The sequence below is a fragment of the Centroberyx affinis genome, unplaced genomic scaffold (assembly GCF_046629955.1).
Source record: "Centroberyx affinis isolate AG114_WGS23_722 - 3 ecotype Tasmania unplaced genomic scaffold, CSIRO-AGI_Caff_v1 ptg002280l_1, whole genome shotgun sequence".
Taxonomy (NCBI): domain Eukaryota; kingdom Metazoa; phylum Chordata; class Actinopteri; order Beryciformes; family Berycidae; genus Centroberyx; species Centroberyx affinis.
The window spans coordinates 32,775-55,206 of NW_027280558.1; the positions used below are offsets into that span (position 1 = coordinate 32,775).

At 42.6% G+C, this 22,432-nt stretch overlaps 1 protein-coding gene across 1 annotated transcript in view; it reads left to right on the forward strand.

Moving 5' to 3' along the window:
- aass (aminoadipate-semialdehyde synthase) overlaps nt 1-22,432 on the forward strand; it is a 39,196-nt gene that overhangs the window by 13,089 nt on the left and 3,675 nt on the right. Inside the window, exons 10-23 of the mRNA XM_071532907.1 lie at nt 286-408; nt 1,900-2,011; nt 2,240-2,299; nt 2,665-2,732; nt 7,289-7,410; nt 8,079-8,208; nt 9,401-9,511; nt 9,885-9,993; nt 12,747-12,887; nt 13,114-13,281; nt 15,695-15,790; nt 17,785-17,900; nt 19,287-19,375; nt 20,506-20,682. Of these exons, the coding sequence (XP_071389008.1) occupies nt 286-408; nt 1,900-2,011; nt 2,240-2,299; nt 2,665-2,732; nt 7,289-7,410; nt 8,079-8,208; nt 9,401-9,511; nt 9,885-9,993; nt 12,747-12,887; nt 13,114-13,281; nt 15,695-15,790; nt 17,785-17,900; nt 19,287-19,375; nt 20,506-20,682 (1,622 nt within the window). The remainder of the gene's footprint in view (nt 1-285; nt 409-1,899; nt 2,012-2,239; nt 2,300-2,664; nt 2,733-7,288; nt 7,411-8,078; nt 8,209-9,400; nt 9,512-9,884; nt 9,994-12,746; nt 12,888-13,113; nt 13,282-15,694; nt 15,791-17,784; nt 17,901-19,286; nt 19,376-20,505; nt 20,683-22,432) is intronic.

Consider the following 22,432-nt stretch of genomic DNA (forward strand, 5'->3'; position numbering starts at 1 on the left):
ACAATTCTGATAGTAAAATAAATGGATATTACAAATTGGAAGATGAGTAAATTAAATAAGATAAAATACTGCCAGCAAGAACAGTATTAAAATAATAAGTATTATAACAATATGTAATGGTGTTAGTATTATAATACTACATAATATTATTACAATATGTACAGTAACTCTCTCTCTCTCTCTCTGTCTGTCTGTGTCTCTCTCTCTCTCTCTCTGTCTCTCTCTCTCTCTGTGTCTCTCTCTCTCTCTCTGTCTCTCTCTCCCTCTCTCTCTCTCTCTCCCCAGACTGCTAGCCATCTGTGACATATCTGCAGACACAGGAGGCTCTATTGAGTTCATGAACGAGTGCACCACCATTGATAAGCCGTTCTGTATGTACGATGCCAACCAGCACATCGATCACGACAGGTACCGACATGTCTGACACGGAGGTAGAAATTTTGCTGCTCTGTTGAATTTTGTCTTGTTTTTTTTCTCCTGGTCGCCTGCACCCTGCACATGTGATTTTGGCTCAACGTTTTTTTCTGTCAATGAGTTACAGAAAAAGTAAAAGTGGCACTTTAACTCTGCAGATCTGTAGGTTACTTTGGCCAGATATTAGAGATGGGTGATTTTGGCTGTGTGCTGACAGTCCCAGCCTGCAAAGATATGATAGTTATGTGTGAAACGGCCATGAAAAAACACATAAATGTTTTTTTCTTCAGTTATGAGTTGACCCTTTGGCCCTAGATACCTGTTTAAAAAAGTACATTGGCATCAACAGAAAAATATGCGTTCTATTCTTCATTCCTTAAAGGTCCCATATTATTTTGGGTTTTATTTTGTGTCTTGAGGTCCATTCAAAGCTGTGTGTGTGGTGTCATGTACCAAAAACACTCTCAATCCATTCTGACACGTTCATTTTCCGTATTAATGGAGAAGGTTCTACACACTTAGATCCATGCAAGTTTCTTTAATAAATCAAGTGCCAAGCTTTCGGTCACAAGACCTTCATCAGGGCCAAGCAGCCTTCACAATGAACTAGGTCCATATATGATCATCAATGCAATCAGCTGTATAGATAACACCTGTGCTGTATTGCTCTTGCTCAGATAGGAAGTGTAGTTCAGCAGATGCTTAGTGTGTAATCCTCTCTAGATGCACACAAGAAAATACATACATTAACTAGATGGAACACAAGAGGATGTGTAATCCGCATCACAAGTGTGAACACTCAACAAGCACAGTGTGCAAAAAAATGACAAACAACCAGAAAATTCATTCATTTTCCAGCATCTCTCTGAGCCTTACCAAGAGCAGGCTGTTTCTGTCGCCCTGTCTTTAAGGCTCATTAATATTAACGACCCCCTCCGTTCTGATCGGCTAACCGTTTCCAGAGGGAAACGTGAGACGCCGCGGCCCGGCGGCTACAGGTAGGGAAAACTCTCCGGTAATAAACGATGACAACCGCTCAACCGCTTTGAAAAAAACACTTTGTTAGTCTATTATTTCTTACAAAAATGATAATGAGCGAACCTTTGTGACATCACAAAGTTACGGAAGTCCAAACGGCTCGTTTAGAGGCTCGCTGCACTAATATGGATTGTGTGGATTTAGTTTTGATACTTTCACCATGTTTAGATAGACCATCCAACTCCTTTATCACCACAGAGGCAAGGGGAGTCCTGCTTTACATGATATGGGACCTTTAAAAACTAACCAGATACTTGATTTATACATAACAGTACATATTATCCTGCATAAAGTTGTTATGATACCAAAATTTTGACTGCAGTATTCAATATTGAATTCAATCTTTCGCAACGGTATCGAAATTTGAAATCGTGACAATGCTACCTCCTCACATTATCCGCCCTCGTCAGTTTCACATTGTCTCACATGTCTCTCTGGTCCTGGCAGTGTGGAGGGAAACGGGATCCTCATGTGCTCCATCGACAACCTGCCGGCCCAGCTGCCCATCGAGGCCACAGAGTATTTTGGAGATCGCCTCTTCCCCTACATCTGGGAGATGGTAAGACCAGGTTTTTACGGTTTCAAACTGGCGGTGTTGTTGGGCTTCGGTCTCGGTCTTTGCTGCTTCTACCAGACTTCTGGTTCAGTTTGCTATGGGAGAGAGTTGCAACAGCATTGACAGTGGAACTGAGCAAAAAAAACGACCACCCTGGGGAGACGGGACTCGCCTTTTGGGGATTCAGGCGTTCTCCCGTTCTTTTGTAAATCCAGTGTTTGTCCTCATCAGCTGCCGTCGGACGCCACCAGGACGCTGGAGGAAGAAGACTTCAGCCCGCAAGTCAGAGACGTAAGTAGAAGGGAACTGAAATATTTGACTAAATGAAGAGTTAATTTCCAAAACACCATATTCCTCTATCTGCTTTGGAAAACAAATCTCTACCTTAAGTTCATTGTTCAATATCTTTAAGAACGACCTCAGACCCAGTCTGCAAAGGTGTTTGTTCACCAAGGACTTCTGCTTTCCTTACCTACCATCTTTTAAATTTCTGTCACAAAAATGTTTGTCTTGTGCCATCAATGGTTTTGTAAGAGTCGATGTCACCTTTTTCAAATGGTGGCCTTCTGTTTTTATTGGAACAAAACTCTACAAAAAAGATTCTTCACTCTGAAATATTTTTCAAAAATAGTATTCATTTGCTTTATTTTGTCCAGGCTGTCATCACCTCCAACGGAAAGCTTACCCCAAAGTTTGAATACATTGAAAAACTTCGGGAGAAAAGGTAAGAATTATTTCATGGAATCAAAGACTGGAACTGTTTTCCTAATGAATGTCCTCTTTGCTTTTTAAGTATTTTTACATGTTTTTTGTGTCACTGGTTTGTGATGTTTTTTGGTGTTTAACGTTTGTTTTAATATGACACTTTTGCAGAATATTTAATCCAATATTAAGTGATGTTTTCAGTGTTCTAAGCATATTTGTAAGTGTTTGGCGATTTTATCTTTAATCTTCCTGCATATTAGAAAGAACTCTTTTTTTTTTAAAGATTAATATACATGTCAAAAAATTACTTTGGCACACATGCCTGTTCCATCTACGAGGTAATGCAACCAATCTAAGGATGAAATGTCTAAAGATTACGAGACAGGTAACATTTTCCATCTGTATCTCATGTGCTAGTGTAGCTAACAAATAACCAGTGCTAACTCTCCTAACTGTAGTGCTAATGACAGTTTATAGCATGCAAGGTTAGCAAATACTTAGTGATATTTGTGCTGTGTAGCCTCCCGTTTGTGTTGTGTTTTTTCCCTCCTCAGCTCGTCCCGCTTAGCACAGGGAAACCCAAAGGGAAGATGCCGGTTATTTATATGTATTGTTACTAGCGTCCCAAAATCTTTTACAATACAATTCATCTTTGTGTTTAGTTTCCAGGCGGTTCTGTGGCTCAAACTGTCACCCTTCCTCCTAAGGCTTTCCCTGCATTCAACTGATGTCGGGTCGCACTTTTCTCCAAGTCAGGAACACGTCACAGCTTCTAGGCTAACGTTAGCAATCGAGCTAGCAATAGCCTAGCTAGCAAACAATCTTCGGCTATTCTAGGGGATTATGAATGTAAACACCACAGGAATATGTCTTTTAAATTTATACTTCTGGTTAATTTTCGGCTTTATTGTATGAAATTTCTTACCGTTCACGTTCTGTTCAGCCATGTTGGAAAGAGCGATTACCTCATAACTCCGCCAATTCCTGCTACATCTACAGTCCCGAATTCCTGAATAAAGTCCTTAGTTTTCCCAAACGCAGCTTTCAGGAGCTAAAGCTAATGCTAGCTCACCGATGATGGCGACTCTATGCTGCCGCACGCACAGTTCACGCAGCCCTTCAGAATAAAAGTTCCTCGCCACTGTACCAAGTCCTGTGAGAGAGAAGGAGTGCGCATTATACTTTGCGGGTTAAGAAGCGAGTTAACCCGCAAAGTACCGTGTGCGCCCGTCGACGTCATCAGTGAGCTAGCATTAGCTTTAGCCCCCATTTCCCGAAAGCTGCGTTATGAGGACTTTATCGGAACTTTGATGGTGACGTCTACATGATACTAAGACCGAGGAGGAAGGGTGAAAGTTTGAGCCTTTTGGAAACCAAACACAAAAATGAAACGCTTGGTAGGTCGTTTTGTAGAGAAGTCTTTTGGATGCTGGTAATGACACGTATAAATCAACGCCATCCACCGTCTTTTTGGTGCTACACAGTGGTGTGTAATATTTAGTGTCCTCCACCAGCAGGGGGAGCGCTGTTTCACTCCAGACGAAACGGTTTACAGCAGCGTCCCGGGTGCTGACTGCCGGCGTAGCGTCTAACGGTCACCTTGTGGTTGTTCCTGCACAGCGCCGCGGTGTGCTGCCTGCCTCTGCCTTAACACCTTGCTTGGTTAGCCTGCTAGCGCGCTAACGGCCCGCTGCTGCATCACTGAGGCGCTGGAGAGGGGTGAAACATCTTTTTTTCTCACTTTATGAAAACAGACCGTCACCCTTCTGTTGCATCCCATCTCATTTTGTCTCCCGATTTTGGCATGCAAATTAAAATAATATAAATGCACATCTGTTAAACATTTCAGTCCAATTTTGGAAATTCCTGTCAATATTCATTTCCCCAATGAGTTATCCTTTTAATTTTCTTTGATTTATTACTCTGGCTAAGTTCTCTTGATTGGAAGAACACATCTCTGGGATCACAGCTCTTCTTTTACAGTCTGTCCAGGTCATCTGTGCAGCCTGTCACATGCCTGTAACGTGTCACACTTTCTTCTGTCAATGCTGCTTTGTTTCCATAGAGTATTAACATGCAGCCTCAAGGCTTACACCCTATGCAGCTTTACTATGGAGTTCCATATAAACAGTGTTGGCTTGGTTGAATAGATCTGAATCTGTTCCACTTCCACTCAGCAGCCGCCTCAGAGTGCAGCTGAGCTGGAAGTGGCAGCAAATCCTCCTGCAGAAGACGCTGCTCACACCGAGGCGTTCTGCTCATATTTAGGCCGCTTGTAAGACTGATGAGTTTTCTTCCTAATTGATCTTAAGTATAATTTTTCCAGACAAGCTATGCCACGAAATCTTAATCCCTTTGATTGAGTTTGGCTCCTTAAGATATGTAAACTTAGGGAGAAATCCTCCTGAGGGAGCAGTGCGGCCCCCGTCTCTGTGTTTTAATTAAGGGAGCGAGGCTCCGCGGCCGGCCGGACCTCCAGCCAGTCCTGTTGCGCCTTCTGCACGTGTGCAGTGTCGCTTCCAATTAGGCCAAGGCTAACGAGCGCATCCCTCTGACTCCTTGGGGATTTGTAGGAGGGGGGGGGGGGGGGGTCATTAGGGGTGATGCCTCTATTGTGTTATGGTGTTAGGATAATCTAGCATGCACAATCACAGACTGTTAACTGAATCCAGTTGTTTCTGTTTAATCAGAAGGATTTTATGTCACAACGCATTTGCATGATATTCCTCAGTGTGGATTGCTGAAGGAACTGTATGGTTTTCGAATCAAATGCTCACTTAACCAAATAATCAAACAAAAATGTTCTGATTTTTTTTTCTCCCTGCTTGCATCATCCCCCCCCCCCCCCCCCTTTGTGTTCCTGGTCCAGACCTTCATCAGTCACAGAGAAACTGTCTGGTTGAGTTGATCAAAACCTTCTCCACCCTCCATCCTCCCTGACTTGCGCATTTTGTTGTGTTCCAGAATATTTGGATATTTTGTCTGAGATCTATGCATGCAGATTTTTTGCTAATGTATAAAATAGAAAAAAACCCCAGAAGAATCAAATTTGAAACCCATCAAAGTGCCTCATCTTTTAAAGCAATAGTGCCTGAAAATGCATTTTTTTACTGTGATTATTGGTAAAACAGTGATACAGTAGATCCGAGATACAGTCGATAACCATGAAGGTATAATAGCTTTTATATAATAACAGTCACCAACATGTTTTTCTCCAAAGTCGTGAATATACGTAATAAAAAAACAGGAGAAAGATTAGCAAGAAAGATTACTAACTAGCTAGACAGCTTTTTATCTCTTTTTATCCTTCCTCATATTGGCTTTGCTGTTGCAGATAACGCACAAAACCCCAAGCAAGCCGACCGCTAACAACCCAAACATAAAGTCTGAGGAAGTTTCTTTGTCTCTGTAATAATTTAGTTCAGATGAAACGAGGAGGATGAGTACCTCTCCAGTTTAAGTTCCTTAATCCAAATTTCTGAAATGTAAACGTTCAGAAAAATGTCAAGATAAACTTTCCACTGAATTAGAGCTTTGCATAGATCTCAAACAAATCCCAAATAAATGCATTTTTACCTGTACTGTCTTCTGTCACACAAAATGTGCAGATGGGGAAGTTGACTTCACTCTGGGTGACTGGTCGGGTTTCCATCCAAGTTTCCAATTAGAAAGACTTAATATAAAACAGCAAATTTTGATAAAAATGTATTAAATATTGCAAAACCGTTTTGACACTCGCTTTAGATGGGAATGCTTTTTTTAATCTGTAATTGTATCTGTAAAAAAACTGTACATTTTGTGATAAATAGTGACGGTTTGTTGCTTAAATAATGACGTGGCATGGAGTTGTCTGACCCAACGTTAGCGTCGTCCTGCCTTCAGGAAGCTGGTTTATGCACCAAATTTTTATTTTTGCGGCCTTCGAAATTTGACTAGAACAGGGGTTTCAAACCATGACTTGGGACCTGACTTTGACTTGTACTCTGATGACTTGAAAAGGTTTCTAAAGTCTTGACTTGAGATCTTGTGTTTGTGTAAATGACTTAGATTGAAAGTGATGAGATTTGTTCCAGCGGACGACTGAATTTAAATTCTGTTTTCTGAATTTGTATGGAATGATTGAATTTATTGAAGTTGAAACCGATTATAGAAATCAAACTCATGATGCTCTTACCAAGTTTTTATCCTATTAAAACCATATTGCATTGAAAAGTCCTAGATATTTAGTTTTCTTTAAGATATTAAATTGATACTGGACTCTCGATTTGTTCTGACTTGACTTGCTGTTCTACATTTAGACTTGAGACTTGTGCCTCAAGACTTGAGACTGACTTGGGACCCAAAGTTGACTTGGTCACACCTCTGGGTTGAAGCTTGTTAATCAGTGAAAATGGTTGAAATGAAACCCTGCAGACTCTCGGTCTTCATGGTTTGTGGTTTGAAACCTTCTGTCCTATAATTTGACAGCTAGTTGGATGGAAACGCAGCGACTGAAGCCCATCGATGCGTTATGTGTGTGTGTGTGTTAAGTTTTCTGCGGTCGGTGGTTCTAAGCGAGCGTCACATGTCGTTCAGGGAACAGGCCCAGATCATGAAGAAAGCCGGGATGAAGCGGGTTCTGCTGCTGGGTTCGGGGTACGTGTCCGGACCCGTCATCGAGTACCTGACCCGGGACGAGGGAACCCAGGTCACTGTAGGTACGTCTGTTCTCTGGGCCTGGGACAGGCATGAAAAGCATTATCTCATAAATTCATGAGGAATGTTATAGAGGTTTGTTCAGAATTTGTATTTTATTTTTCTGGTCTTTGGAAGGGTTAATAGTTGAGACCACAGAACTGTAATGGACAGAACGGTCATTCCCATTCAAATCAACGTTCCTGGACGGCGGCCATCTTGCTGTGACCCGTAGGACTAGCTTCTTTATAAAGGGACTCGCAGCAAGTCACTGAGCTGAGAGGTTTTACAGCAAGAACCAAAGCAGCTTCTCTGTCTCCTTGCTGCCATGGATTGCTAACATGCTAATGTTGACTAGAAGAGCTAGAGAGAGAAGTCCAGTCTGTGATGAAGCTACGTTAGCCTCGTCGCTAACGTTAGCTTCCAGTTGAGTTCTGACAGTTTGCTAACAGACTCATCTGCTCAGTTCTCACAGTGTGACAGACTTTACAGCCTTAATGTCCAGACTGTGTTGTCACCATAGCAATCAATCCTTAAAATTGCGTAATCGCCATGTTATCCTGTACTAGTCAAATTACCATGAAAAACAGTGGAAGGACCGTTCTATCCATTCGGGTTCTGCAGGTTCCAGTGACAGCTGGTCTCTGGATTTACATGGTTCCTCTTGCTGACCTCCTCTGTCTCTGTGCAGCGTCGGTGTTGCTGAACCAGGCGGAGGAGCTGGCGGCCCGGTATCCCAACACCGTGCCCGTCATGCTGGACGTCACCAGCCAGGAGGGACACCTGGACTCGCTGGTCAGAGACCACGACCTGGTCATCAGGTACGCTCCGCTCCGCTCCTCAGACTCGCGCCCATGTGAATCAGCGCACCAATATCGAAGCATGGCTATCAAGCGAACCATGATGGTGGGTTTTCACAGGAGCATCATTTCACTCGAGGGGTCGCGCTGTTCCCAGTATCGGACGCTTGATAGTCGAGCTCCATATCGGCTCCTCGCTGCACCTGATTGGACGAACGCTGTCACTCGCTGGGCCGTCTGCCCCCGGATTTCAAACTGGAAAAACATGGCGGCTCGTTTGCAAACTTTCTCTCATATTATGACAATAGTTCACCAAAATGTGTTTCTGAAAACATTTGAGGTGAGAAATAAGTTGCAGCTGAATCTTCATTTTAGATCGACAACAGTTAGTTTAAAAGTTTGTACGCGAGTTTCAGGAGTTTCCAGAGGTGGCGAGTCGTGCTGGGCGCCCCTGATTTGCATTTTGCATAAAGTAGCCTAGACCTCAACTTTATGCAAATGTGGAGCGGCCGACGTGACGCCCGTCTCTTGAAACGCACCGCGGCGCTCCCAGAATGCATTGCACGGCTGCTTACAAAGAAAATGAATGGGAAGCGTGGAAATGGCGGATCCTGTGGAAACGTACCATTACGCCTGGGGTCCAAAAGCATTTTATCGAACCTGAACCCAGTATCAAATCTGCTTATTGAATCCAAATCCTTTCAAATATATCACAACTGTCTCTGTGGCAAAATTACCTAAAAAGATCCTTTCGGATCTTTTTAGGTAATTTTGCCGTTTGATCATTGATTTTAGTGCAGCCGCACATCATCAGTTGCAGCCGCCAGTTGTAGAAGAGAGAGAGGAAAAAGAAAATTTTTAGATTTGTTAGACTCTGAGCTTTTCTGAGCAAATCCAGGAATTTTACCAACTTTGAACCGGTTCCAAAATGGAACTGGCTAACGGAACTCAACCTGATGCACGCTGCTTCTTTCATGCAGTTGTGATATATGAACTGTGATACATATGGACACAGATTTTTCACCGGTCCCACCGGCGGGTCCATCACTACAAACGCATGTTGTGAGGCCGAGCTTCGTTCAAACCCACAGAACTTTATTTTAAATTTTAGTCAAGATCCAAAGGTTTCCAAAGATACTAAATATGTCAGGCTGAATTACAGGAGACGTGTATGAAATGATGCACAGGACATCTAAATGTTTTTCGTCCTCAGCATGCTGCCGTACGCTTTCCACCCGGTCGTGGCCAAGCAGTGCATCAAGAGGAAGGTGAACATGGTGACGGCCAGCTACCTGAGCCCCGCCATGAAGGAGCTGCAGCACAGGTGACAGAAGAAACATGCTTTATTAAATAGAAACATATGAATAAAAAGGATGAAAATATATGAATTACTGCATGTGTGCAGCGTAGCAGCAGTAGAACAGACTGAGACGAAGAAATTAATGAAAATTGTTAAATATGAAAATATGCCGAAAATATGAAAATATATGAAGTATGAAAAAATATGGAAAAGTGAATGAAAAATGAATATTCAAATGTATATAGAATGTATAATAGAAAATAAACATACAAAACGAAAATTAGACCAGTAGATGCCTAGTCTACTGAAGTGCGTGGGTTTTCTGTGTCATGGACTGAGTGTGTGTGTGTGTGTGTGTCTGTGTGTGTGTGTGTGTGTGTGTGTGTGTGTGTTGCAGTGCGGAGCAGGCGGGCGTCACCATAGTGAATGAGATGGGTCTGGATCCTGGCATCGACCACATGCTGGCCATGGAGTGTATCGACCAAGCCAAGGCCGACGGCTGCACTGTGAGTCAGCACCGCGCGTGTGTGTGTGTGTGTGTGTGTGTGTGTGTGTGTGTGTGTGTGTGTGTGTGTGTGTGTGTGTGTGTGTGTCTGTGTGTGTTTACAGTGTATGTGTGAGTGCTGATAATGATTATTTCAACATATGCGGAGAGAAACTTCCTGGCAGCGATATTGACTAACCAAACAGACTGATGGTCCATGTGTCTCCTGCTTGTTCATTTCCTCAGTCCAAAAACGGGCGATGTTACAAATTATAAACACTAGCAGCAGTTATTGAGTTGAAGCCCTGATGGCAAAGTCACAGATTTAAAAGATAATACTGATGTGTTTGGACCAGGTTCCCTTCTCCTCTCCATTCCTCCTGCTGCTGTCTGCACACAGTCAGTTAGAGATAAAAAGAAACAGATGAATCTCAGGAAGGCGAGTCGAAACTAGAGCCGAACATCTCCAATATGAGAAGGGAGGATGAGGAGTGATGAAGATGTGGCAGTCGCAGTCTACGCTAAGTGTCTTTATTGTAATATTGGTCAGTGCCGAGAACAAAACACCAAAGCAACGGCCGCCAGAAGAGTCGTAAAACCAAGAGAAACAAAACAAGAATCTTGCAGATTAACGCTTTAAAGCTGAAATCTGGGATTTCCCTGATTTCCCCACTTTTGTAATGAAATTAGAATTAACAAGCAGATAGTAAACATGTTGTCCCCCAACAGTGATGTAGTTCCACTCTTGGGTCAGTCAGTGATTGCTGAGTGAACTTGAAATATGAGTGAAATTGTATAAGCATTTTGGTATGGGACAATGAAAGGACAGATTGACCATATATTTCTGTTGCCTACTCTCCTCAGAATTAGGCTTACAAGTTATATCTTGAAATGTAGTAACTGTAATTGTCCTGTTTTTACTCAATACAGTACAAAATATAAGAACTACAATACGCAATAAATACAATCCGTACATTACACAATGTACACTACAATACAATTTATAATACAATATACAATATAACATACAACACCAGGAGCGTGAGTGTTATGAATAATATAAATGTTAAATAATAAGTGATATACGGTATTGCACAGTAGGTAAGTGGTAATATGATATAAGTAGTGAACACTGAGGCACAGTGGTAGTGCAGTGATGATGCAATAACAGAACAACAGTCCAACAACTGGACAATAACTACAGTGTCTTGTGGTTAGAGGTTTGACTCTCACTTCAACACATCAACCCAGTCTGATGTCTCCAAGTGTGTAGCGTGTGGAGACTGTTATGTTACCTATGATAACTTTAACTGTGTTGCTTTACCACTGAGTCCCCATTCATTGTCCCCCACATTGTATGATAACTTTAACTGTATGACCTGCTTTACCACTGAGTCCCCATTCATTGTTAATGCCGCCCCCTAGTGGCACAAAGTCAACATTACAGTGTGACTAACTAACGAACGAACGAACGGACGGAGACTGATCCATAGTCTTCCCTTTGGTGGGGGACAATTAGCATGAACATCACTTATGGTGTAAATATTGTGACTTGACACTAACAGCAGCCTATAGTCTGCGCCGCTAGCATATCAGTCAAGTTGGCCAAAAAATATTTTCAGTGTAAGCTCTTTGGTTTGGCTAGTGTGCTAACTAGCTAGCGGCACTCGGCTACGGTATGAATGTCGGTATGAATACACCGACACGGACGAAAGTAAGTGTCCGGAATTGGATACGAATTTTGAATCAGAAAAATAGGTGCGCTATCATCCATTTGCAGGGACTGGAAGAAAATCAATTACAAGTTAAGGTAAAAGCGATATTAAAGTTTAAAAAAGACAGATGGAGGATTGTTAAGTTATGAGAAACTTCAGCGAAAACAGTACAGGATGAAATATATTGGTATATGATTGTGATTTTCTGGTCATATGCTGTCTGGAATTGGAGACCCTGATGTTACCTCTCTGGTTCCTTTGGTTTCCTGTGGTATAAAGCAGCACAGACCGCTTTACTGACCTCACCACACAGGGTTTCTGGGTAATGAAGTTGAAATTTGTCTCACTCTGCCGTTTGGGGCCGCCAACGTGCCAAGTCACCTGGTGCAGCTGTGAACAGACTGACAGATGAGCGGTGTTGTGGTCCAGGTGCTAGTGGACAGTGGTGGAAGAAGTACTCAGATCTTTTACTTCAGTAAAAGTAGAAATACCACAGTATAAAAATACTCTGTTACAAGTAAAAGTCCTGCATTCAAAATGTTACTTAAGTAAAAGTACAAAAGTATTAGCATCAAAATGTACTTAAAGCAACAAAAGTAAAAGTACTCATTATGCAGAATGGCCCATTTCAGAATAATACAGTATATATTATATTATTGAATTATAATTATTGATGCATTAATGTGTAAGCATCACTTTAATGTTGCAGCTGGAAAAGGTGGGGCTGATTTCCACTACTTTATATACTGCTGGGTAGCTTACAGTAATCTATAATAATACATCACAATTTATTAGTTGATTATATTTTGTATTAATAATCTGAATCTGCAAAGTAACTAGTAACTTAAATTATCAAATAAAGGTAGTGGAGTAAAAAGTACTATTATTAGTATTTCTCTCTGAAATGTAGTGGAGTAGAAGTATAAAGTAGCATCAAATGGTAATACCCAAGTAAAGTACAAGTACCTCAAAATTGTACTTAAGTACAGTATTCGAGTAAATGTACTTAGTTACGTGGTAGTGGATGTTTGACATGCTGGGTGGGGGTTTTGTGGTCCAGGTGGAGTCCTACAGCTCGTTCTGCGGTGGACTTCCTGCTCCCGAGTGTTCGGACAATCCTCTTCGCTACAAGTTCAGCTGGAGTCCGTACGGCGTCCTGCTCAACACCGTCAGCCCCGCCGTCTTCCTGCAGGACGACCAGGTACGGTGGCCCCAAAGCACCAAAAACTGACTGAGTTACTGCATGTGTTATGATAAATATCTTGTCAAAATGTACAGTATATTTATGTCAGCCTAAACCAAGAGGAGAAACCAGAAAGACCGAACAAACCTGATGAATGTCTCTTGGCTGTGTGTGTGTGTGTGTGTGTTTGCATGTGTTTGTCCTCGTGTGTGTGTGTGTGTGTGTGTGTGTGTGTGTGTCCCAGGTGGTGAGTATCCCGGCCGGCGGGTCTCTGATGGATTCCACGGCTGCGATGGATTTCTTTCCTGGTTTCAGTCTGGAGGGATTCCCGAACCGCGACAGCACCAAGTACGCCGAGCCGTACGGCATCCAGGGGGCGCACACACTGGTCCGAGGAACACTGCGCTTCAAGGTGCAGCAACACACACACACACACACACACACACACACACACAACACACACACAGCCTCGCACTGGGCAACAAAACAAATCACCTTGAATCAGAATCAGTTAATGGAGAATCCCAGTGTGATTTAGAGTTAAAGCCTTTTTACTTCTGTCTACATCTAGTTCAGTGGTTCTCAACGTGGGGTCCGGGGACCACCAGGGGTCCTTAAGGGGGTTCCAGGGGGTCCCCAGCAAAATGATGAATTGTTAAAGTTCAGCATTATTTAATTAACAAGAAGTTAACACAATTAGAGAATGTAGAAGAATGACTGTTCTGATCATAGTTTCTCTGTTATCTCTCTAACTACAAAACAGACAGTCATGGAGTTCTGGACAAAATCAAATCTGACAATAAAAATATTCTCAGATTTGGGTCCGAGAGACAAAATCTCATCAAATGGGGGTCTGTGGCTCTAATGGACTGAATTTTTCGGTCCATGATATGAAAAAGGTTGAGAATCACTGATCTAGTTTACATTTCCTCCAATTATTTTACAATGCATGCTGGATATAAGAAACCATCAGCAGCAGTTTATGCCTCCAGATTCTTGTTTTTTTACCTTGTTCATTGTTCCTGGGACCTTGTTGAGAGATTGTTTCTAGTTTATTCGTTTATTTAACAGCGGCCATGCACAACACAACTGTTGGGCCAGAGTTAGCTACAGTATATAGCTGATTTACATCTGCAGTCCCTGGGCTGGAAGACATTAAAAACAATACAATACAATACAAACAATTAAAAACAATACAATTAACAAAGTTTACAAACAGTACATCACATATAAAACAACGTCATACAAAATATACATTGTAGTCTCCATGTTGGAAAACAGTTGGTTCCATAGAAGGGTTTAGATCAGTGATCACATGACTGATTTGTCTTGTGCCATGTTTTAAGCTTGTGCATTCTCTGATCTGGGCGGGAGCTGAGTTCATTTACCTGCTGCTCTGACTGAAAATGCTGACTGTCCAAAAGCAGTTTTCCTAAATTTAGCCGAGCGGTCACCTCCGACTGATGCCCTGGTCTCCCTGGCACTGTCCCTGCAGAATGACACACACATTGTTTAAGTGGTGGTGGCGCAAGATCATGAATTAATTTATACATCAGACACATATCTGCAAAACAACTCCAAATTTTCCAAGGTCCAAAAACTCCAGATTCTTGTTTTTTTTACAGTTTTCATTGTTCCTGGGACCTTGTTGGGAGATAGTTTCTAATTGTTGGCGCTATTTCATTGCTGTTAATATTTGAGTCCTCTGTGAACTACACTCAGTGGCCACTTTATCAGGTACACCTTGCTAGCGCTGGATACAGCATGGGCATTCATCGGCATTCAGTTTGTTGCAACAGAAACCTGGAATCATCAGACAGGCAGCTTGTTTTCTACTCTCAAGTCTGCAGCCGTCCGGTTTTGGTGCTCGTGTGTCTGTTTTAGCTTCTCAGCTGACAGGAGCGGAAGCCACTTTATGGGCAGAAATATGTGTCACTAGAAACTGAAATTGAATTATTTATATTACTCCGAGCTGAACGGCATCAGTTTTCAGCATGTCGAAGCATGACCAACGGCTCGATTCACAGGTTTGTACACAGCTTATGTGCTTAAATTAAAGATTTCAGGCACAGCTGCCCGAAATCTTTCATTTAAGCTCGTAAGCTGTGCCATATTAACCAGATCTAACAGCTACAGTTATGCTATCACTTGTATACATAAAGCTTCTTCTTATATATATATTATACGTTTATACAAACCCGTGAATCGAGCCTTTGGTCACCGCTTCGACTTGCTGAAAGCTGAAAGCTCGTTCAGCTCGGAGCATCATGTCCAGAGAACTGAAGGGATCTGGAATTTTCAGGCCAAAAAAATGAAAAGGAGTTCTGTGAATCTGCACTCGATTGCTCTCTCCTCAAAGACCAGGATGTGTGTCTCAGTGAACTGAAACTGAACTGCAAGAACTGAATTTGAATTAAGAGAACTGAATTTGAATTGTGAGAACTGAATACAGTTTCAGAGCAAATTAATTAAATTTCATAATATTACATTCAGTTTTAGGTTTATTGGAATTCAAACTAATAAATTCAATTTCAAATTATGCTATTCAGATTCAGGTTTTCAATGCAATTATTCAAGTTAAACAATACAAATGCAAATTATGTGATTCAAATTCAGTTTTTTAATGCAATTATTCAAGCTGAGCAATTCAAATTCAAAATATAAATAATTCAATTTCAGTTTCTAGTGACACACATTTCTGCCCGCACCACTTCCTCTGTGTGCTCTGTGATTCTCTCCTGCAGCCTCTCCTCCTGTACGTACGCAGTCACTCGGGTCTGTTTGTCGTCTCGAGTCAGCTGGCTTTGTGTTCTTCTGTCCCGCAGGGTTTCTCCAAGGCCATGAGCGGTTTTGTAAAGCTGGGTCTGATCAACAGCGAGCCGTGTGCCATGCTGGACCACACCGCCGCTCCCGTCTCCTGGGTGAGCGACCAGTGATTAGCGCTACCACAAAAAAAAAAAAGTCATGAATTGAATCGATGCTGCAATGAAATCGGGTGCAAATAACATCATGAAAAGATCAGAAAATAGACGTATTCACAACATCGGAACACATGAAAGGCCGACACTGAGCATCACATTGTATTTATTTCTATACAGTTTTTCAAATGAGCTGTGTTGCTGTATAAGTCTAACAAAGGAAGAGTTCGTTACCTTCAATGGCTGCTTGTCAACATCAAGGCTGCTGCTGCACACTGAAGGCTTTTCCAGTTTAACTCTCATCCTACCAACATGTTTAACATACAAGGACTACCGACTGAGGTCCCTGGGGACCCCAAGAATAAACTACTGTAAGAAACAACCATCATAGCAAAATGTTAACTTATTTCTTCTTAAAACATTATTAGTTATGTAATTAATGTCATCTGAAAAAAAAACACAGATTATTATTATTTTAGGAAAGTTACAGTTAATTAAATGATGTATTGTATTTGTGACTTTGAACATCATCTTACCTTAGGAAGAGCAGTATTTAGGGTCACAGAGCACATGAGGAAATCTGTGTCTGCTGCATCTGTGTCTGTCTCCTTCAAAATGACTGACAGAGTGCCCCCCCCCCCCCCCCCCCCCCTCCCCGATAGTGTGTGAGACTTTAAATTAGGACCCATGGCAAACATGAACTCAATAAATAGTTCCATCTATTAAAACTGCATAGGTGGAATTGGGTTCTTTTGGCCGGGGCCCCCCAGGACCCCGATACATTGGTATTTTTTAAAAAGCACTAATTAAAACAGAAACAGAAAACAATGATATGAAGTCATTAGGAACAAATTGATTGACAAAGTCATGAAAAATTGGAATGATAGAATAAAGCACCTGTGAGATATGACAAAAAGTATAGCTCTGGGGTCTGTGGGTCCCCAGAGGGAGGATGAGGGTTAAAGGAGATGCAGAGCTCAGCGCTCTGAACCTCGAACCCGAGCCGCGGTTTTATCCACTAACAGCTTAAACACAGTCAGTGGATCCCACACCTTGACTGAAGAAGTTTTCAGTGGAAATGCTGTGGAGAGGTAGAGAGGAGGTACAGAAAGAAACAGTCTAGGAACTAGGAGTTATAGAAGGAAACAGTCTAGGAACTAGGAGTTATAGAAGGAGACAGTTTAGGGGTTAGTAGGTGTTGGATTTAGGAAATAGTCTAAGAGGTAAAAAGAAGCTAGGAAACAGTCTGGGAGGTAAAGAGGAGGTATAGAAGGAAACAGTCAAGGAGGTAGGAGGTGTTAGAAGGACACAATCAAGGAGTAGAGAGGAGCTAGGAAACAGTCTATGAGGTAGGAGTTATAGAAGGAACAGTCTAGGAACTAGGAGGTAGGAGGTGTTAGAAGGACACAGTCAAGGCGGTAGAGAGGAACTAGGAAACAGTCTAGGAGGTAGGAGTTATATAAGGAAACAGTCTAGGAGGTAGAGAGGAGTTATAGAAGGAAACAGGAGCTAGGAACTAGGAGTTATAGAAGGAAACAGGAGCTAGGAGGCATAGAAGGAAACCGTGTAGGAGCTAGGAGGTATCGAAGGAAACCGTGTAGGAGCTAGGAGGTATAGAAGGAAACAGTGTAGGAGCTAGGAGGTATCGAAGGAAACCGTGTAGGAGCTAGGAGGTATAGAAGGAAACAGTGTAAGAGCTAGGAGGTATAGAAGGAAACAGTGTAGGAGCTAGGAGGTATCAAAGGAAACAGTGTAGGAGCTAGGAGGTATAGAAGGAAACAGTGTAGGAGCTAGGAGGTATAGAAGGAAACAGTGTAGGAGCTAGGAGGTATTGAAGGAAACAGTGTAGGAGCTAGGAGGTATAGAAGGAAACAGTGTAGGAGCTAGGAGGTATAGAAGGAAACAGTGTAGGAGCTAGGAGGTATAGAAGGAAACAGTGTAGGAGCTAGGAGGTATAGAAGGAAACAGTGTAGTGTACACTTGTCCTCTCCTTGCAGAAAGAGCTGCTCTGTGCACAGATGGGCGTTTCCTCCTCCGTCTCCCATGATGCCTTTGAAGACGCCGTGTACGAACGCATCGGACAGGACGACTTCAGGATGGACACGCTCAGATGGTGAGAAGCTCAGTCTGGTCTACATGTAGATCACCAAGTCCAGTCCATGTCAAGTCCATGTGATTAATGTCAAGTCCCAAGTCTACATGTAGATCACCAAGTCCAGTCCAAGTCAAGTCCATGTGATTAATGTCAAGTCCCAAGTCTAAATGTAGATCACCAAGTCAAGTCCAAGTCATTAATGTCAAGTCTCAAGTCTAAATGTAGAACAGCAAGTCAAGTCAGAACAAATCAAGAGTCCAGTATCAATTTAATATCTTAAAGAAAACTAAATATCTAGGACTTTTCAATGCAATATGGTTTTAATAGGATAAAAACTCGGTAAGAGCATCATGAGTTTGATTTCTATAATCAGTTTCAACTTCAATAAATTCAATCATTCCATACAAATTCAGAAAACAGAATTAAAATTCAGTCGTCTGCTGGAACAAATCTCATCACTTTCAATCTAAGTCATTGTGCCCTCACTGTAAAGTGTTACAGAGAAGGTAATAAATCACATAATAGATTATCAAAACATTGTGGGATGAAAATGACTAACATTTTTTGAAAAAGGACATGGTAAAAGAGTAGACTACAGTAAAAAGTTGTTACAAGTCCTATTACAAGTTTAATATGTTTGTAAAGTATGGAATGGAGGAATTCATGTAAAACTGTCACTCGAGTCTGACTCAAGTCCAAGTCATGTGACCCGAGTCCCCACCTCTGGTCATTGGTATTGATCAGCCTGTCGACCTCCTGCTGATGCATTGTGGTCATGTTGTGCTGTGGGTCAGGAGAAGACTTTCAACGAGTTTCAGATGTAGATGTTTTCTGCGGCGCTGCCTCTCTGCAGAGCCTCTGCTGAGAGAGCGAGAGCAAGGCCGCCGCTCCCCCCCCCCACCCCCCCCCTCCGCTCAGCCTCCCCCCCCCCCTCCACTCCGCTGCCTAATGGTGGCGTGTGAAGTGGTGTAGCGCGCACGCTCTTCAATTTAAATCAACTTTTCGAAGGGTCTCTTCAGACCAAGGCTCTGCTCCGCCATTGTTCCTCCTGCTGCCGGCGGCGGAGGGAAGAGGCCGGCGCCGGCATTGAAACGTGAATTCCTCAAACGGTAAAAGTGAACTGTTGGAAACATTCCATCTGCGCCGTTAAAAGGGTAAAAAGCCGCCGCGCTCGGAGCTGAAATTCAATGACTTGTTGTTCATTTATTCAATTCACCAGCAAAAGCGGCTACAAAAAGCAACTGCTCATCTCTTTAGACTTAGCCAAGGATGTGTGGGCCGCAGCGCCGCCGGGGTGTTAAAGCAGAGTAATTTTCTTTTGAGGCTTTTAATATTGCTTTGTGAAGGTTATTTTATTGTGAAGGAAAAGTCTTGATTTTTTTTTCCTTGCGTTCTGCCTGTCAGGTTCGGGATGCTGAGCGAGGAGCCGGTGCCCCAGGCGGAGAGCGTCCTGGCCGCTCTGGCGAAGCACCTGGAGGCCAAACTGTCCTACGGTGAGACACAAACTCTTTATGACTGGAGAGAGATGGATGGATGGAGAAGAAGAGAGATGAATTAGAAATGTGTTCTTCTCTTCCTCTCTTCACTCCAGCAGCTTGGTCTGAGGCACACAGCAGGTCTCACAGTGACTAATCAAACTTTATCTATAGAGACTTTTCAAAACAAAAGTTACAAAGTGAGAGACTAAAAAAGGACAGTTGAGATCGATCAATATAACTATATATTACACACATATTATATATTACATCATGAAATCCTCAGTTTTATTATATCTTTCATGTGTTATGTGTATATATGTGTATAAAGAGTCTTTTTGTATGTTAAAGTGCAAAATGATGTAGTGATATTATTATTAAGCTTATTAGTAGCAGTAGTAGTAGGAGTAGTAATAGTAGTAGTTGTAGTACTAGTAGCTGTTGTAGCAGTAATGGTGGTAATAACAGTAGTAACAGTTGCAGTAGTAGTGATGTAGAAGTAGTAGTTGTAGTAGTAGTAGTAGTTTCTCTCCCTCTCTCTCACCCTCTCTCCCTCTCTCTGTCTCTCTCTCTGTTTCTCTCTCTCTCTGTCTCTCTCTCTGTCTGTCTCTGTCTCTCTCTCTCTCTGTCTCTCTCTCTCACCCTCTCTCTCCCCTCTCTCTCTCTGTCTCTCTCTCTCTGTCTCTCTGTCTCTCTCACCCTCTCACCCCCCCCTCTCTGTCTCTCTCTGTCTCTCTCTCTCTCACCCTCTCTCACCCCCCCCTCTCTCTCTCTCTGTCTCTCTCTGTGTCTCTCTCTCTCTCTCTCTCAATTCAATTCAATTCAATTCAATGGTGCTTTATTGGCATGACAAAATGTACACATTTGTATTGCCAAAGCATATTACATGTGTATAACAATATGAACAATGTGAACAGTGTGAAACAAGTAAAACAAAAACATGACACCATTACTACTGTTACTACAATTGTAACATCAATTATATACAAATGTAAAAGGACAAAAAAACCAAAAACAAAACCTCATTCTGGGACTGGTTTGAAGTGTGTGTGTGGACGGGATGCTCACTCACTGTCCCTCTCTCTCACCCCCTCTCTCTCTCTCTCTCTCTCTCTCTCTCTCTCCCTCTCTCTCTCTCTCTCCCTCAGATAAGGGCGAGCGAGACATGATCATCATGCGGAACGACGTGGGTCTTCGCCACCCGACGGGCGAGCTGGAGACCAAACACATCAGCCTGGTCGTGTACGGCGAGACCGACGGCTTCTCCGCCATGGCCAAGACCGTCGGCTACCCAGCAGCCATTGCTGCACGCATGGTGCTCGACGGTCAGTACAGTGCCGGGAGGAGGGGGGGGGGGGCTAGTCTCGGACTCAAGTCACATGACTTGGACTCAAATCAGACTTGAGTCCCAGTTTTAACAGCTTGAGACTTGCATGAAGAGAAGACTTGAGACTTGACTTGACTTGGGTTCTGGTGACTTGGGACTTGACTCTGACTTGTACTCTGATGACTTGAAAAGGTTTCTAAAGTCTTGACTTGAGATCTTGTGTTTGTGTAAATGACTTAGATTGAAAGTGATGAGATTTGTTCCAGCAGACGACTGAATTTAAATTCTGTTTTCTGAATTTGTATGGAATGATTGAATTTATTGAAGTTGAAACCGATTATAGAAATCAAACTCATGATGCTCTTACCGAGTTTTTATCCTATTAAAACCATATTGCATTGAAAAGTCCTAGATATTTAGTTTTCTTTAAGATATTAAATTGATACTGGACTCTTGATTTGTTCTGACTTGACTGGCTGTTCTACATTTAGACTTGAGACTTGACATTAATGACATGGACTTGACTTGGTAATCTGCATTTAGACTTGAGACTTGTGCCTCAAGACTTGAGACTGACTTGGGACTCGAGCAGAGTTGACTTGGTCTCACCTCTGCTGATTACACAGCAACATTCAGGCGTGTCATTTCCATTCAATTAGATAAAACTTGTAAAAACCCAATTTCCCTACAGCCATCAGATGGCTGTAGGGAAATTGGATAGAACAAGCAACTGACAATATCAACACTCAGACCTATTTAGTATGAATTAATCAATTAAAATATGCAATAATGTCTGGATTCCAGCAGCAGTATCAGCAGAATTTACTGAGGCAGAAAACACAAACCTTCAGCAGTTCTTCATCTTCACATCTGCAGCCTCTCTAACAGTTTCTGTTTCTTCATCGTTTATCTGTCTGGTTTGATTTCCTGATGAAGCAGCATGTGAAAGCAACGCTGTTCAGCAGCCGACCTGGAAGTCCCCCACTTTCCCACCAGCACATGAACGCAGCATGAGAGTTATGGCTGAAAAACAAAAATCTGAAAAAAATCCCAGATCCAAATCATCACCAAAATCTTATCAGCTAGTTCTTCGGCAGAGAGAGAGAGAGAGAGAGAGAGAGAGAGAGATCTGTCCAGCAGATTTCTGACAAAATCCATTCATAACTTTTGAGATATCTTACAGACAGAGAGAGAGAGAGACAGAGAGATACAGTCAGAGACAGACAGTCAGAGAGAGAGAGACAGGCAGAGAGAGACAGAGAGAGAGAGACACAGAGAGACAGTCAGAGAGAGAGAGAGAGACACAGAGAGACGGGCAGACAGACAGGCAGAGAGACAGATAGACAGACAGACTGTCAGAGAGAGAGAGAGAGACAGTCAGAGAGAGAGAGAGAGAGACAGGCAGAGAGAGAGAGAGAGAGAGACAGACAGGCAGACAGAGAGAGACAGACAGACAGTCAGTCAGAGAGAGAGAGAGACACAGAGAGAGAGAGAGAGAGACAGGCAGACAGTCAGAGAGAGAGAGAGACACAGAGAGACAGACAGACAGGCAGACAGAGAGAGAGGCAGACAGACAGTCAGAGAGAGAGAGACAGTCAGAGAGAGAGAGAGACAGGCAGACAGTCAGAGAGAGAGAGAGAGACAGACAGACAGACAGGCAGACAGAGAGAGAGACAGACAGACAGTCAGAGAGAGAGAGACAGGCAGGCCGACAGACAGGCAGACAGTCAGAGAGAGAGAGAGACAGA